Raw genomic sequence first — 14,695 nt, 5'->3', positions numbered from 1 at the left:
TGGTTTTCAAAATATTTACTTTACCTGCCTTGGTATCTTCAAAAAGGAAGAAATTTTTATACTGTAGGTATACCAAATATTCTGCAATATATTTAACGCATGTGTTTTTAAATAGTAATAAAATAAATATGACTAATCTTATAAAATATTATAGCAAGTAGCAATAGCAAGTAGTTGATACCTTTTTTTTTTTTTTTTTTTATTTATTAAAATGTTACTCTTTTCAAAGGAAATCACGGAACAACTCATAAGACTTAGGAAAGATGTGAAATTTACCCTTAAAAAGGATGTTAATTAAATATGTCAATAAAATTTCAAAGTCTGCTTCACCCCAAATTATTATAAGAGGATGCCCAGTTGTATTGAAAATCAATTCCTGTCAATCTTTCCAAATTTAGTTGAGAGGCAATGAGATTGAGATGAGAATTTTAGTTCACCTTCCAGTTAACTCCTAACTTAGATTCTGACCTAACCAGTTGGACCATAAGTTCACGTTTGATAGCTTTTTTGATTTTTGTGATGAACCAGGACAAAGGCCTCACATTTGGTTTTAAAAAGGAAATCTGAAGTTTAGCCTCTCATAGGTTTGCTGTTAGACATAGACTGCATATAGCGTTCCAGGACCGTAAGCTAGCTCACGTTAGCTAAGATAACAGGACCGTTAGCTAAAATAGCGTTAGTATGGGCGTAACGGTCAACAGCTAGCTTAAGGGTTCATTAGTATTTCAATGACTTCTCGACACCATATTGAATGCTGCTATATTTAACTTCGTCGAATGGATCTTTATGAAGATGGACAACTTCAAAATCGATCCGGTGATACAAATGACGGTAAAACGTGGCGTGATGTGGTTCTCCGGGCGGGTAGCGACCCCGCCGTGACCGGCGACCCCAGAGTACTGCACCACCTGACGGCCCTGGAAAAGACCTGCCAGGTGTCTCCCTACTTTGGCGGAGTCCACACAGACATCCAGCCGTACATGCGGAGGATACTGGCAGTGTGGATGTTCCAGGTATGCAAATCAGTCCGGCCGTCCCAAACGGAAAGTATATTTAACATGGCTGACTTGAAGTACGACAGATGGCTCTCTTGCAGGTGTGTGAGGAGCAGAAATGTGAGGAGGAGGTGTTTCCGCTGGCGGTGTATTACCTGGACTGTTACCTAAGCCGCTTTTCCATTGAAAAGTCCAACCTGCAGCTTTTAGGGGCCGTTTGCATGTTCCTGGCCTCCAAAATGAGAGAGACTGTTCATCTGACTGCCAGCAAGCTTTGTATCTACACAGACAACTCAGTTTCAGTCTCAGACATCTTGGTAACTTTTTTTTATTTTATAAACTACACGTTTTGGGATAACAAGTGCAGATTCAGAAAGTGGAGTTTTATTACTGACACACACACTCCCCATAAACAATGTAGACAATTTAACCATCAAGATCTATTATATAGGGCTTTGATAAATATTAAATAAGATCCTGAATTAGGCCTAACAGTCACCAGGACATGGTGTCCCAAAAATATTGGATCATACCCAAATGTACAACTCTAAATACAACTAAATTAGTTATGTGTAAGATGGTACCCACCATCTTACACAAGGACCCACTGTCCATGAAGCTTTCCACAGATGGTAGACATCACTTTGTTTCATAAGCAAAACAGTTTGGCAGACATTCTGTGAAATATCTACATGTGCACAAATAATAATCTAGATGATGTATACTTTTTCACGCTGTGTGTGTTGTAGCAGTGGGAGGTGGTAGTGGTGTCCAGGTTAGACTGGTGTCTGGCCTCTGTGGTACCCTCTGACTTCCTGGAGCCAATTCTTCACACTCTCCCCTTTGTTCGGTCCCACCACCTTCAAAACATACGCAGGCATGTTCACTCCTACATTGCTCTGGCAGCCACTGGTAAGTTACATAACAGAGTTATCAACACATGAGATGTTTTTCCCCTTCCAAATAAAATACTGCAGATGACAGTATACATTGGGAGTGGATACAAATATTTTAAAAGACACGTTTACCATATATTGTGATGAATACTGTGTGATAAAAGTAGCTATTTTATAATCCTTTGTGACTGAATCATTGATAACATCTTTCTTTGTCAGAGAGCATTACATGTAAGTGTGAAATTTAATGACTTTCCACACAGTGAACAATGGACACAAAGACTTAACTTTGATTACCATGTGTCAGCAGTTCATTTTGGAGACAGAGAGCTGAGTTTGTGCAATCCTGTATTGTGTGCTGTGAAAAGACCTGTGTCTGACCATTCAGCTGGCTGATTTCCCACGAATCTCTGTGATGCGGCCCGAGGCAACAGGTCATAGGGATACAGTCAGTTGGTGCCGTGTTAGATGGACTATGACATTACAACCCATGAAATTAAGATAATTTCTGGCTCCTGACATTGTATCCCATTCAAAAAGGTGTCTGAGCATGGATTGAATGGCTGGGCTTTTGTCTCAGCATTTCCCCATACCTGAAGCAATTAGGATAGCGTGTCACATTATCAGGTTCTGAGAAATGTCTGCTTTTGAGTGCTTGCCTTTGTCTGTCAGGGTGGGTCTACAATGGTGGCATCTGTCTACTAGGCTACATCTAGCCTTTACTGACTTTCTCACTGTTGAAATAGTCTACAATGACTTTGAACTGTTAGTGGTGGTCATATTTAGGAAATACTAGTTGATGTTTTTCATTTTTAGAGTAAGCAATCTTCCTCTCTTATCCTCAGACTGCAGGTTTTCAGCGTTCTTGCCCTCTGCTGTCGCATGTGCCTGCGTGAGCATTGCCACACAGAGGCTAAAGTTAGTGGACGCTGCCGTCTCCTCTGATTCGGTTATGGAGTTGTTGGCCAACCTTTTGGCCATTGATCTGGTAAGGGTAATGTTTAACTGACATTTTTTAGATAATATCTCTTTTGACTTTGCCCTGTTGTCAGCATTGACTGGTATGTTTGTGATCATTTCAGCAAGCACCCTGATCACACAGAAGAAAGTACAAACTGTTAAATGCACACAAAGAAGAGAAACCAACTATTACATCTTGTATTGGTCAAGATCCATAGATGTCCATCTATGGCTGTCCATGACCTGCTGATGAACTTGTGGTTGTTCTTGTTTTACTCTGACCCTGAACAGAGCTCTGTCCTCCTCTGCTATGGCCAGCTAGTGAGTGTGCTGGAGCTCAGCCTGCCCTCTGGTTTCCAGGATAGTGTTTTCAGATCAGGAGCACACAGCTCAGAGCTCAGCCACACCCCTGCTGACATTCAGGATGTTGTATTGACACCAGTGACATGAAGCTAGAACACTCCACCCTGCCTTGGACAGCTAGAACAAATTGTAAATTTACAGCCTTGAAACAGAACAAATGTTAATTGTTAAATGTTATTTTGCATGTTGATTTTTTTGAGGTCCTTCTGTGACGTGTAGAGCTAATAGCTTGAGAGATTACTCAGATTTGTTTGAAATGTCCTGTTGTTGCTCATTTTCAAGTATTTTGCATTTGCTAAAGCAGCTTAAAAAAAAAGATGATTAGAAAAGAATATGATTCTGATTGTGCCTTTGATTAATATTTAGAGCCACATGAACTTTTTTGTGATATTGACAGTTGAATTGCAGATTGCACATTTTAAATGTATCTTCTATTCATGTTTTCATACATCTTTTGCATTTATCTGGACTCATTGAAAAATTTATCTGGATAGTTCTTAAGTTTAAATAGATGTTTCTGCATGGTTTCAACACAGTAGTGGATTTCCTTGTGACTATAAATCAATTCTGTTACATTACAACATCTGTTTGTAGATCAATAACAACAGGAGCCAGCACTTGAGTTCTTTGTCGTTTTTTTTTTTTTATTGATTTCCTCATCCCGGTCAGCATGGCAGATCACACAGTCATATAAATGATAAGCCAGTAACTTTGGCAAACACGGTTTTTGTTGCTGTCAAAGAAAAACATGAATATGGCCTGCATACTTAAAACTTCTGTGACAAGGGAGAGAGAAAGATGGTGATGAAATGGCCGAATGCACTTTATATTGTACAAAAAAAGAAAAGAAAAGGAAAAAAACGATTCCATTTTACACCTGTCTAGACCACTCCCCCCCCCCCCCTCTGTGTCACACTTCAGTGATACATTACCAGTTGTCCGTGACATTATGAATGACAAGAGCCTCCAGGTGAAATTAGGGAATAACTAGTTTAGTTTTGTATACATACATTCCTGATGAAATTCCAAATTAACCATAAATAACCATAATAACTGAAAATACAGTTTTTACATTCCAGTTTCTGAACACCAGTGTGTTTTGCAGCTTCTGGGTATGGCCTTGTGCGACATTTCTTTCAAGAACTCAATGCTTACTTAGATGAAGCAGCTTATACATAAACTGTATGGTTAACAGGTGTTGATGGTCTGATATAGTGCTATTCCAGGCACAGGCTTGATATTGTTATTTAATGCCAAGCATGCCAATCCATTTAAGTAACTCCAGAAACAAACAACATACTCATATTCCTTTCTCTGACCACCAAGAGGTATTTCATTAAGCAGGATTAGGAAGTCAACCAGATAACGATAAAACGTGGTATGACATCTCTTGTCAAACTTAATTAATGATCGTCAGCAGCATGCATTATTCATGATTTTACTTTTAAAGCTACTATATACGCTTTGTTTTTACTGTTTGAGTCACAAGGATGTAATATTGTACTTTTCTTTTTAACAGTTAGATGGCTAAACTTCTAATCCAGCTTTGCGAAATACTGTTCCACCCCAGGCGTCTGCATTTTAATTTAAAATATAAAGTTCAGTACACCTGAGCTCCATGACTGATCTTGAAAAGCCAGTTGAAAGGTTATACAATAAGCATCTGCCACATTATACACAGCATCCAGTAGTTAGCTGGGGCTCGTGGTTCACTCTCAAAACACACGTTACTGTTTTTCAAATTTCAACATGTGACCTTCACAAAACACTTAAATGACTAAATGAGCCCCACCTTTTCTGTGAAATTGCCACGTGCATACAGAGAGTGAGTGGCCACCTGTGCACTTGTATCAGCGCAGCCTTGGGAGCAAAAGCAGGTTCTACTGGTTACGCTTGTGAGTCATGCGTGTCATGGTTATTATTCAAGTCATTATCCAAAATTAGAACAAGTCATTACAAGAAAAACAAAACCATACAAAAAAAAAAGTCCCTGTTTCAAATAAACAAACGTCCCCTTGGCACTTTTTGCTGGTGCTTTAAATAATGATGAACAAAAAAGTCCAACAACATTAGCACATTTGCTCTTTGGTATCCATGAAATGTCATTTTCCCCACATCCTAAAAAAACACACTCAACGCTGTAGTATATTGGTAAAGAATGACCCCCATCCTAACATTGAACCTGTGTTATTGCGGTTATAGTAGCTGATCATTTGTCAACCTTGCGTTTATCCATCACAAAGCTAGAATCCAAAGAGCTGTTAAGTCAAACACTTTCTCAAACTGTCCCTTGGGCAATAAAAGACATCGACTTTGTGGCTTAAGCAATATTCATACAATAGCCCTACTGTCACTGTTTCCTAGTTTATGAGCAAAGTGTTCTACATATTTATTTTATGACATTGAAGACCATTGTTTTGGTTTCAGGGTGACTTTTTGCATTAACTACACGTTTGATAGTAAGCTCTCATGTTGAAAATTAGAGCTCCTGATTGACCAACGGCAGCTCTCCTCTCCTGAGGATCTCCGAAATGGACATTTTCAACTGCAGCACTGCTAAAATGCTGTTATTTTTACTCAAATGGCACACTTTTTACAAACTCATATAAGTATCCTTTCTCAATCGCCATCTAAAATACAATCTGAAGTTTAACAAGAAGTCTCCCTTTTTTGGCACTGTGTAATTCCTGAAGTTAGCCCAAAAAAAAAAACACATCACTGCAGTGTCCTGGCTACCGTGTCTTCAGTAGTTTACAGTCACTTAAAAATTCAGACTGAAAAACCAAGTCTTCAGTGAGTGTCCTTAACTAATTACTGGTCTTCAGCTTGCTGCAGAGCCTCTTATAACCATGGCCTGTTTGTAAGCCTCTGTTACATTATCACAGTCTGTGATGGAAAAGGCACTGTCAGCCATATTGGACTTGTAGCAGTTCCAGGGCCTCAGTGACCCATCTCCAAGAATCCCGTCTTCCTGGATGTCCAGCAGGTTGTCAGCAGACACGCATCCTCTCATGCTAGCCTTGGCTTGTTTATCCATTTTTGTTGGTGGTCCTACACGGTCCGGTAGATCCAGCTGGTCAAAGGACTCAGAAGACAGAATGCTGTCCTCACTGATGGCCCCACTCGGTCTTGACCTGGCGCCTCCACAGGGTAAAGAAGCTGCCAGCTGGTCCAGAGAGCCAAACTCCTGCAGTCCACCTGACGAGAACTTTCCATTGCGCTTCAAGATGCCTTTAGTATAGATTGGTGCTGAGGGGCACTCTTTACTTTGAAGTGCCCAGCCAGAGTCACTGTTCTCGGGAGACGAGGAGTAGTAACCCGACTCTTGTTCTGTGGGCTTCTTTAGGATGCCTTTGCGGGGCTGCAATGCTGCTGAAGGGGCATTGGCTGGGGCAGACAAACCCAAAATCTTCTGTGGCTCCGCTGACCCTACAGCAGGGGTTTCATTCACTGCTTTCTGCTTTACACTGCTGCGTCTCTTTAAAATACCCTTAGAGGGGCGACTGTCTGTGCTTACTTCATGACCAGTCTGGGAGACATTGTTTTCCTTTCGGGACCTTCGCAGAGAGCGCTGCCGGACTACATCCCCTCCACAGCCCTGTGAGCGGAGCAGGCAGCGCATCTTGGAGCCGTTCTCCAGTAAAGGCCTGGATGTGCGGCGAAGCCAACTAGCAACACCAGAAACCCCAGCAGGGTGTGATATTGAGGGAGAGGCTGGTGAAGCGGTCTGCTCTACTGGACTGCTCTTTGTCTCAGCCAGTAATGGCTGCTGGTAGCCCCAGTTGAGCCACCAGTGTCCTGCAATTTCCTCTATTGTGGCTCTGCGCTCAGGATTTACCATCAGCATCCAGCGGATAAGCCCACATGCATCTGAAAGAAAGCAATAAAACAAACCTGTTAGGCTAATTTTTGTGTTCAGCTAAAATAAAGTGCAAAGCATATATAAAATAATGATTCAGGTCCTTTAAAGAAAAGTTGAGCTGAAGACTCACCAGAAGGGTTGTTCGGTTTCCGGTAGTTTCCGGTGCTTATCTGTTGGACCAGTGTCTTGTGGTTGAGTCCATCAAATGGCATGGTGCCATGAACCATAGTGTATAACAGCACACCAAGAGACCAAGTGTCCACTTCTGGCCCATGGTACGGCCGTCCATTGACAATCTCTGGAGAAGCATACAGAGGGCTGCCGCAAAAGGTTTGAAGATACTCATCACCATGGTAGAGGTTCGACAGGCCAAAGTCTGCAATCTGAACAACAACAATAAGTAGACATAAAGTCTGATCCACATCAGATGTATCATCATCAGATTACTGTAACCTAAAAGATTTCCATATGCATCACTATGCCTCATTAATGACTCATAACACGTAACAGTCTGATTCCCTAGTCAGTCACCTTTACACAAGATCTCGTTCAGGAAGTAATGAAATCTGCCATTAAATATAACATATGAACATTTCTTAATATTTCCTTTGTAATAACCACCACACTGTCATTTATAATCCTAACCATATACAGAAAAGACATTTTTAATGATGATCAACCCTGCTTATACAATTTGTACAGTTATATAAATGCTTATATTCGTGTTCAACGTGTCCACAATGCGTACCTTCACATTGCCGTTGCCATCTAGTAAAATATTCTCCAGTTTCAGGTCCCGGTGTACTATCCCATTCTAAGAGGGAAAAAACAAAAGTAGATATCAGATTTTTGCATCACTTACAATAATAATCTGCCACCACTCAAGCTATTACAAACCAGTTTTATGGAGGCTGTCTATATTATATAAAAAGGATTAGTTTTTACTGGGTCAGAACACGTTCTTTTCCCTGGTATGTCAGCTATGCTTCATTGTCCTCCACTCTGTAGGGGGGCATGCCTTTGACTCGAGCAAAGTTCGAATTTGTTTTGCTATTAAAATGCAGGTCAGCTACTTCTTACGTATGGTCACTTCTTGTAGTGACGGACACATTTTTGTAGGATGTGCTATGTAGCATTCACTTATTGTTAAGATGCAGTCATGAAGAAACTATTGCGTGCAATACAATAGAATTCATCACTGTCCCATACAGAACCGAAAGGGTTTGGATGAACTTTGCCTTACTGTATTTGACGTGGAAAATAAAATATTTAATAAGACATCAGCACTCAATAAAACTAAAATAAGACAGATGGTTAACATAGGAGATGGCAGGGCAGTTTGCTGTGTAAATATTGTCCAGCAAACATTTATAAATGCTCTGCAAAGTGCTGGACAGCTAAGCTAAAATAGAGTGTGCTGTAAATGTTCGTCATTACACAGCTCTGGGCTACAGACTGATTGTGTGCGTTTGCAGAGCCCTTCTGTTCCATCACACCCTCATTAGAGTGTGAGACCATGCGTGTGTGTGTGTGTGTGTGTTGGGACTGTGCGCTGGCCTTTTGCCCTGACGCTAGCGCTCCACAGACCAACTGTTCAGTTCCCCCTGCATCGTTCTCACAGCCTTCCTGTTCAGATCAGCAGGCTGACAGTGAATAATGCCCATTATGTAACTTTGGGGGTGTCAGTGCCCTGGAAAAACACAACTAGCAGATCAGCTAGTCTGAGTGAAGCCCTGCGCCACCAGGTTTAACGTAGCAGCCATGCGTGAAGATACTCTGCTATAGCTACAACATTATCATTTTTGTCAAAAACTCATGAATGCACACATATTGACGAGTTTTCCTAGATTATATTTTTTATTGAAAGCATTGGATTGAGAAAGTCTGCTTTACCTGATGGCAGTAGTGCACAGCTGATACAATTTGCCTGAAGAAGTGCCTGGCCTCGCGTTCAGAGATGGTCCTCTTGTCACAGATGTAGTCATACAGGTCCCCTCGGCTGGCGTACTCCATCACGATCACAATTTTGTCTTTGTTTTCAAATACTGAAAGATAAAAAACCCCAGCAGAACGACTTTTATTCAAGGTTTCAAAACCAACTACAGTGGAAGTGAAATTCCTCAGATTGTGGTATTTTAGTGCAGAGCCTTTTACAGTACGAAAAACATAAGGATAAGGACATACGGAAAGGTCAGTGTTTAAAACATATCTATCTTCCTTTTCAACCCTTAATTCACACTGATTAGGACACACAGGGCCCTATGATAGCTGCATTACAAGATTACAATGCACTGAACGATGATCATCTCATCAGGCGTGAGGGGCACTGGAGAACACAAGGCTCTGCACATTATCCTGCAGCCTTGACGGGGTACGACAGGGAATCACGCTTATGTAACCTAGCGTCAGACTTCAGCACAAAGACTTGCGTGACCAAACTGAATCTCAAACAGAGAGTGATAGAGAGATGTCTTTTTTCCGCCTCCGGGTATCACGTTTCACTCCACATGTGGCTCAGAGATTCAGTCAACTCCGAAAGGTGAAACTATACCCAAACACTACATTTGGGAATGCCGTACCTTCATATATGGTGATGATGTGCGGATGGCAGAGTGAGGACATGATCTCAATTTCTCTGCGAATATGAACCAGGTCTTGCTCATCCTTGATCTTCTCCTTTCTGATCGACTTAATGGCAACCTTAAAAAAAGAAACATTTTTAATTTTACATTGCATAATAATTAGAGAAGTACGATTGATTCCATTGACAAATCAACAACATAACACAGCTTTGCAGTTGGTAGGAGAATCACATAGTTACTTTAAAGCGGGACTAACTTTTAATGAACGACAGCCACTGTAGCCACATATGACAAGAATAATGGAAAACATTAAAACAGTGTATCACACACACAGACCTACAGATAACTGCACAGGGGTGTGAACTCTGGTCAAACCAGATCAAGTAAGACTGCATCAGCAAAAGCCAGGAGTCCATTGAAATGTGCAAGGACGCCTTTTATTGCTTACGACATCAGCTTTTCATTTGCGAGAAGAATGCTTTTTTTTTTTATCCTTTTTAAAACTTATGCAATCTCACTTTAATGACAAACGAAACAATAATACAGTAGTCAGCAGCTGCAGTGCTGTTGCAATAGAGGTCAGTAAATTAATATACTGGATAAGGCCTCTCTAAAAAAACTCCAACACTAATAAGCTGTTATTTAAAAAGAACTGGCCTCTTGGTTGTCCTCTTGTGAGATGAACAATGAGCAGTGAACTGAAAACTCTGTAATGGTGTTTCTAACGAGGCAGAAGGAACACTGGGTCAAGTATTGTCTGCTGTAAAGACATCTATTGTCTGCGAGACTCATAGAATAAGGAAATTTAAATCTGAATTGTATCTGTAGGGGTCTGTATCTGCAGACCCATCACATATAGTCTGTATGTCTTTATGTTGCGTTGTGTCTATAAGAAGCTCGGATACCTGGGATTCCTCTGTGCGTCATGAGTCTACCCCAATGCTGAAAGGTGTCATGAGGCACCCTCGAGGCCACACACTCAAGGGAAATGAGTAAAGCAGCGACTTGTCAAGTTAAAAACACCCTACTCTGTCTCCCGTCATGAGTCACTGTCTGGCCTCCAGGTCAGCACTGTATTCACACCACACAGACCTTTTTCCTGATTCTGGGAAAGTGAGGTTTCCTGCATTTGTTTGCGTAGCTGTCAGACCGGCTGCCCTCCCACTCATGATGACTTCACACCCCAGTGCGGTTACCTGTGTGTGTGTGCTGTCTTTGTTTCTGTTAGTTTGTTCCACGCAATAGGCACTGAGGTTGAAGTCTCTGATATTTAACACCGAGTTCCTGCACCAACAAAATCACATTTTTGCACTTGGAAACACTTTAAGGTGAAAGTGTTGTGTAACTACCTGACAAACGTTAGCTTGGTAGTTCTAATACGTGTCCCGTTTGGAGTGAAGAGCAGAAAACAGGCAATATGACATTTCACAAAAATAATAATAGACCTTAAATCAAATGTATGTCAATAACGTTAACTTAAATGACCGAATAATATTGATTAGGTTAGCTTAATTTGGATATTTTATTCTAAACTCCATGAATACTACTAGCTAACTTTGAAATACATACATTTGTCTATGTATGTATATATTATTAAAACAAATACAATTACAGACTAATATACATATTTTTGCACCTCTAAAACATATTTATGTAAGTTATGTTAAGGTTTGTGATGCTACTGTGAGTTCTTGTTGACATAGTTGAGTGGAGAGCACTACAGATTAGAGCTGAAACAATTAATTGATTATTCAACAAGTCAACTGACAACTTTCAAAATGAAAGGGCAACTATTCTATAATCGATAATCGATTAGTCACCCCCCCCCCCCCCCCTCTTTTGTGTTGTGTCACTCCCTGGGTTACATGTCTTTGTCCATTATGCTGTCAATAGTAAGTAAGGCAGATGAAAGTATGATGAATGTTGTTCAGATTTCCAGTCTAGGCTAGCTGCTGTCTAAGTTGTATTTGTATGGTGTAAGTTCAATCAATCAATCAATCAATCAATATTTTGACATTTGAGCATTGGGCAGCGGCAAGTCATGTCAGACAGGTAGGAGCAGAGATGGGTGTGAAGACAAGGCTGAACATGCTGCAGGAATAGAAAGGGAAATTCCTGAATCTCACTTCCTTGACTTCTAAGCAGTTTCTTGTCATTCACTCATAGTAAACACAATCTTTTGAAAAGGAAACTTTCTGGTAAACATGACCTGGCAGCTGAGCCAGACTTACCAACAGGACTTCCTGACAAAAGGAAGTTTACTTTCAGGCCAAGTATCTGTTTTTATTATTCACTATATCTGGATGGATCTGCCTGCAAATGTGAAAAATTACACTCTAGGTGTGCTTTGTTTTTGATCAATTGCCAATAATTCTCTTATTGAAAAGGTTCTATACAGTAGGTCATAGAAACACAACAGTTTGTAATATGTACACAAAATGCACTTAGTTGCCAGTTTATTAAGTATACATAGCTAAAACGAATGCAGTCTGTACAACAGCCGTGCAGAGAACCCAACCTTCATGTTGGTTATGGTGTATGTTTTCTTTGGAACTGCTTTAGAAAGGTGTTGAGTCAACTTCACGGCCATTTCGTAGGCCGTAGTTTGTGTTGCTATTGAATTGTATTGAATAATACTGAGGTGTTTCTAATATTTAGTCCACCATCAGCCTTATAAACAGGTACATAATCAATATGTGGCAGTTTAAGAATTTAAACGCTTGAATGTCTAATAAAACACAGATCCTGATTTGGATACACTGTAGCATTTAAAGTAAAGACAATGTCATTTGTTTGCCAGCTACTCTGTACCTTTTAAAGGCTTATCTCCCTCGAATCTGTTTTAAATACTTCCGATTCCCCCTAAGGTCACGGGGAACTGGAGTCAACCTTTCGTCTAGTCCCAGACCTCTCCCTTCATCAGGAGTACAGAGAGAAAGTTACCAAACTTCCCCGTCTAAAACCCCCTCCCATGACAGAGTCACTCAGTCTTTCCAGAAAAACGCCTTTCCTTTTTGCTTTCCTTACACCAATAGGAGGGGACTGTAGAAAATCCTTTTGTGTTGACAGATTCACAGGACTCGCTCACTTATTGCATCAAGTCTTTGAAGGATGATCTCAAACAGAAGTATTGATGTTGTTATCAAATGAGTCTTGCATTTTATTTTCATACACCAGATAACTTGTCAGGATACTGGGTTTGCCTCAGACATGCTGTGTGAAAACTGGTATCGGGGTGTGAATATACTTAGTATAATAATATCGTTTTAATTTAGTTTACACAGAGAACCAAGCTGTGTACTTTTCACTCCTCCTAACAAACAGAGAGTGTTAATATCCCCACTACCAAGGTGGTGCATCTTAAATACTAATTGCATATTTGCAATTCACAAGAGAAAACAGCTTATTCGGTGATCTTGAGACAGGAGGCAGTGTTCAGAAACACTGAGAAATGTAAGCGCAACCGCCTAAACCAAAACACAGACAAAGACACACTTTACAATTCAGTAATGTGGCTCACCCTCTTCCTTACAGGGAGCAACTTGAAGCCTAACATTTCCCCCCTCAATTAAAACACCAAATGTAGATTACCTGTGTGCAGACAGTACGTCTTCTAATAATAGCCCTCTGTGTCTGAACAACAGGTGGCCGATTGGGCAGGCAAACACAGACTTAATGCTGACTGCAGATGTGGGCATCGTTGATAAGAGGTCACATAATTAGGCCACGTAGTAAAACGGTGTTTAAAAAAAAAAGAAAAAAAGAAGAGGTTAATATCAACGCTTACCAGTTTACCGGATCTTTCCTTGGCTTTCTTCACCTTGCCATAGGTTCCCTTCCCGAGAGTCTCCAGAAACTCGTACCTGTGCTTCAGGTTGTGTTTGTGATGGTGTCTCTTCACGGCTTGCTTTTTCACGCACAGCTGGGACGGAGCCTTCCCAACAGGAGTGTTTTCATCGGGTGAAACTCCCGCAACGTACGGCCTGCAGTTTGACAAAACACGGGCAACACTTAAGCCGTCCATCCTGACCACACGCTGCTGTTTTTTCTGGCCTGTATTTTCAGACGTTGTTAACAACACGCATTCCTTCGCGTGCAGCACTGTCCTATGTTGGAGCAAGTTGTCTCCAGATTTACACATCAGATAACTACTTTAAAAACTAAAGGCTGGAGACAGAGTCCGAAACATCTGACTCCAAACCGCGAGCGTGTCCGTCCTCTTTGCAGAGCTGAGACCTACTAGCAGCAGGTACACAACACGATGCAGGAGCGCAGCCGACACGTCAAATAGTCGAGGGGCGTTTCAGGTACACAGAGGAGCGCTTCATTTGTGACACCAAGCGCTGCCAGTCACCTTAGATACAATGAGCGCGGTTTGATTATTACATTGTTTAGATCGCTCTGATTTTTTTTTAAATGACTTTTCATGTTGATGTGTCCTTTTTTCATTACACCTTTTCAAGCCTCCAAGTCAAACCTGATACAAGTTCAGTGGTGCGTCACAGAGTTGTGTTATTAGTTTAACCAAATACTGGTGGCATTACACTTTATATATTTAAAGCAGCCTTAATAGATGTAGTCGCACTTGTAATAGAAGGTTAGCAGTTTGTAGTAACTTAGTAGTTCAATCAAGTAAGAACATAAAATGCAGATCACAGCTTTTGTGTCACTGCTGTTTCAGTCGCTGTGCACGGAAATATACAACAAGCGCACCACCAAAATAAAACTAGTGTGGGACAAATGTAGGCTACTCGGGACAGCCTTGCAATATATAATAATAATATCCAGTGTTACAATGTAATTCAGTTCACTCACGTACTGTACTTCTATAGAGATATGATGTAGGCATACTTGAGTATTTTTATTTGATGCTATTTTCTTACTTCTACTCCATTACAATTGAAATATTGTTCTTTTTACTCCATTACATTGATCTGACTGTTCTAGTAAATAGTTACTTTACAGGATAAGATTATATATACAAAACATATCAAGAGCTCATAAAATAGCATGCATTGAATTAAAATAAATACCAGA

At 40.7% G+C, this 14,695-nt stretch overlaps 2 protein-coding genes across 3 annotated transcripts; one reads left to right on the top strand and one right to left on the bottom strand.

Moving 5' to 3' along the window:
• The first annotated feature begins 127 nt into the window (after positions 1–127).
• ccnd3 (cyclin D3) lies at positions 128–3,834 on the top strand. 2 transcript variants are annotated; one of them, XM_038696804.1, is made up of 5 exons: positions 128–1,013; positions 1,097–1,312; positions 1,745–1,907; positions 2,737–2,879; positions 3,143–3,834. In XM_038696804.1, exons 1-5 carry the CDS (start codon positions 777–779, stop codon positions 3,299–3,301), a joined length of 918 nt encoding a protein of 305 aa, XP_038552732.1. In that variant the 5' UTR covers positions 128–776; the 3' UTR covers positions 3,302–3,834. The 2 variants fall into 2 exon arrangements, with proteins under 2 accessions (XP_038552732.1, XP_038552733.1); XM_038696805.1 differs by having other exon boundaries at positions 2,974–3,224.
• nuak2 (NUAK family, SNF1-like kinase, 2) lies at positions 3,833–13,920 on the bottom strand. Its single transcript, XM_038696785.1, has 6 exons — positions 13,446–13,920; positions 9,656–9,776; positions 8,970–9,121; positions 7,825–7,890; positions 7,207–7,459; positions 3,833–7,084 (listed from the first exon to the last, which is right to left on the bottom strand). The coding sequence occupies exons 1-6, from the start codon at positions 13,797–13,799 to the stop codon at positions 6,036–6,038; spliced, it is 1,995 nt and encodes a 664-aa protein (XP_038552713.1). The 5' UTR covers positions 13,800–13,920; the 3' UTR covers positions 3,833–6,035.
• Positions 13,921–14,695: the final 775 nt, after the last annotated feature.

Source organism: Micropterus salmoides, unplaced genomic scaffold (assembly GCF_014851395.1).
Source record: "Micropterus salmoides isolate LMB-PRFRI ecotype aquatic unplaced genomic scaffold, ASM1485139v1 Ms_hic_scaffold_4, whole genome shotgun sequence".
NCBI lineage: Eukaryota > Metazoa > Chordata > Actinopteri > Centrarchiformes > Centrarchidae > Micropterus > Micropterus salmoides.
The sequence above is the reverse complement of the archived record's forward strand: the minus strand, read 5'-3'. Positions and strand labels throughout refer to the sequence as shown.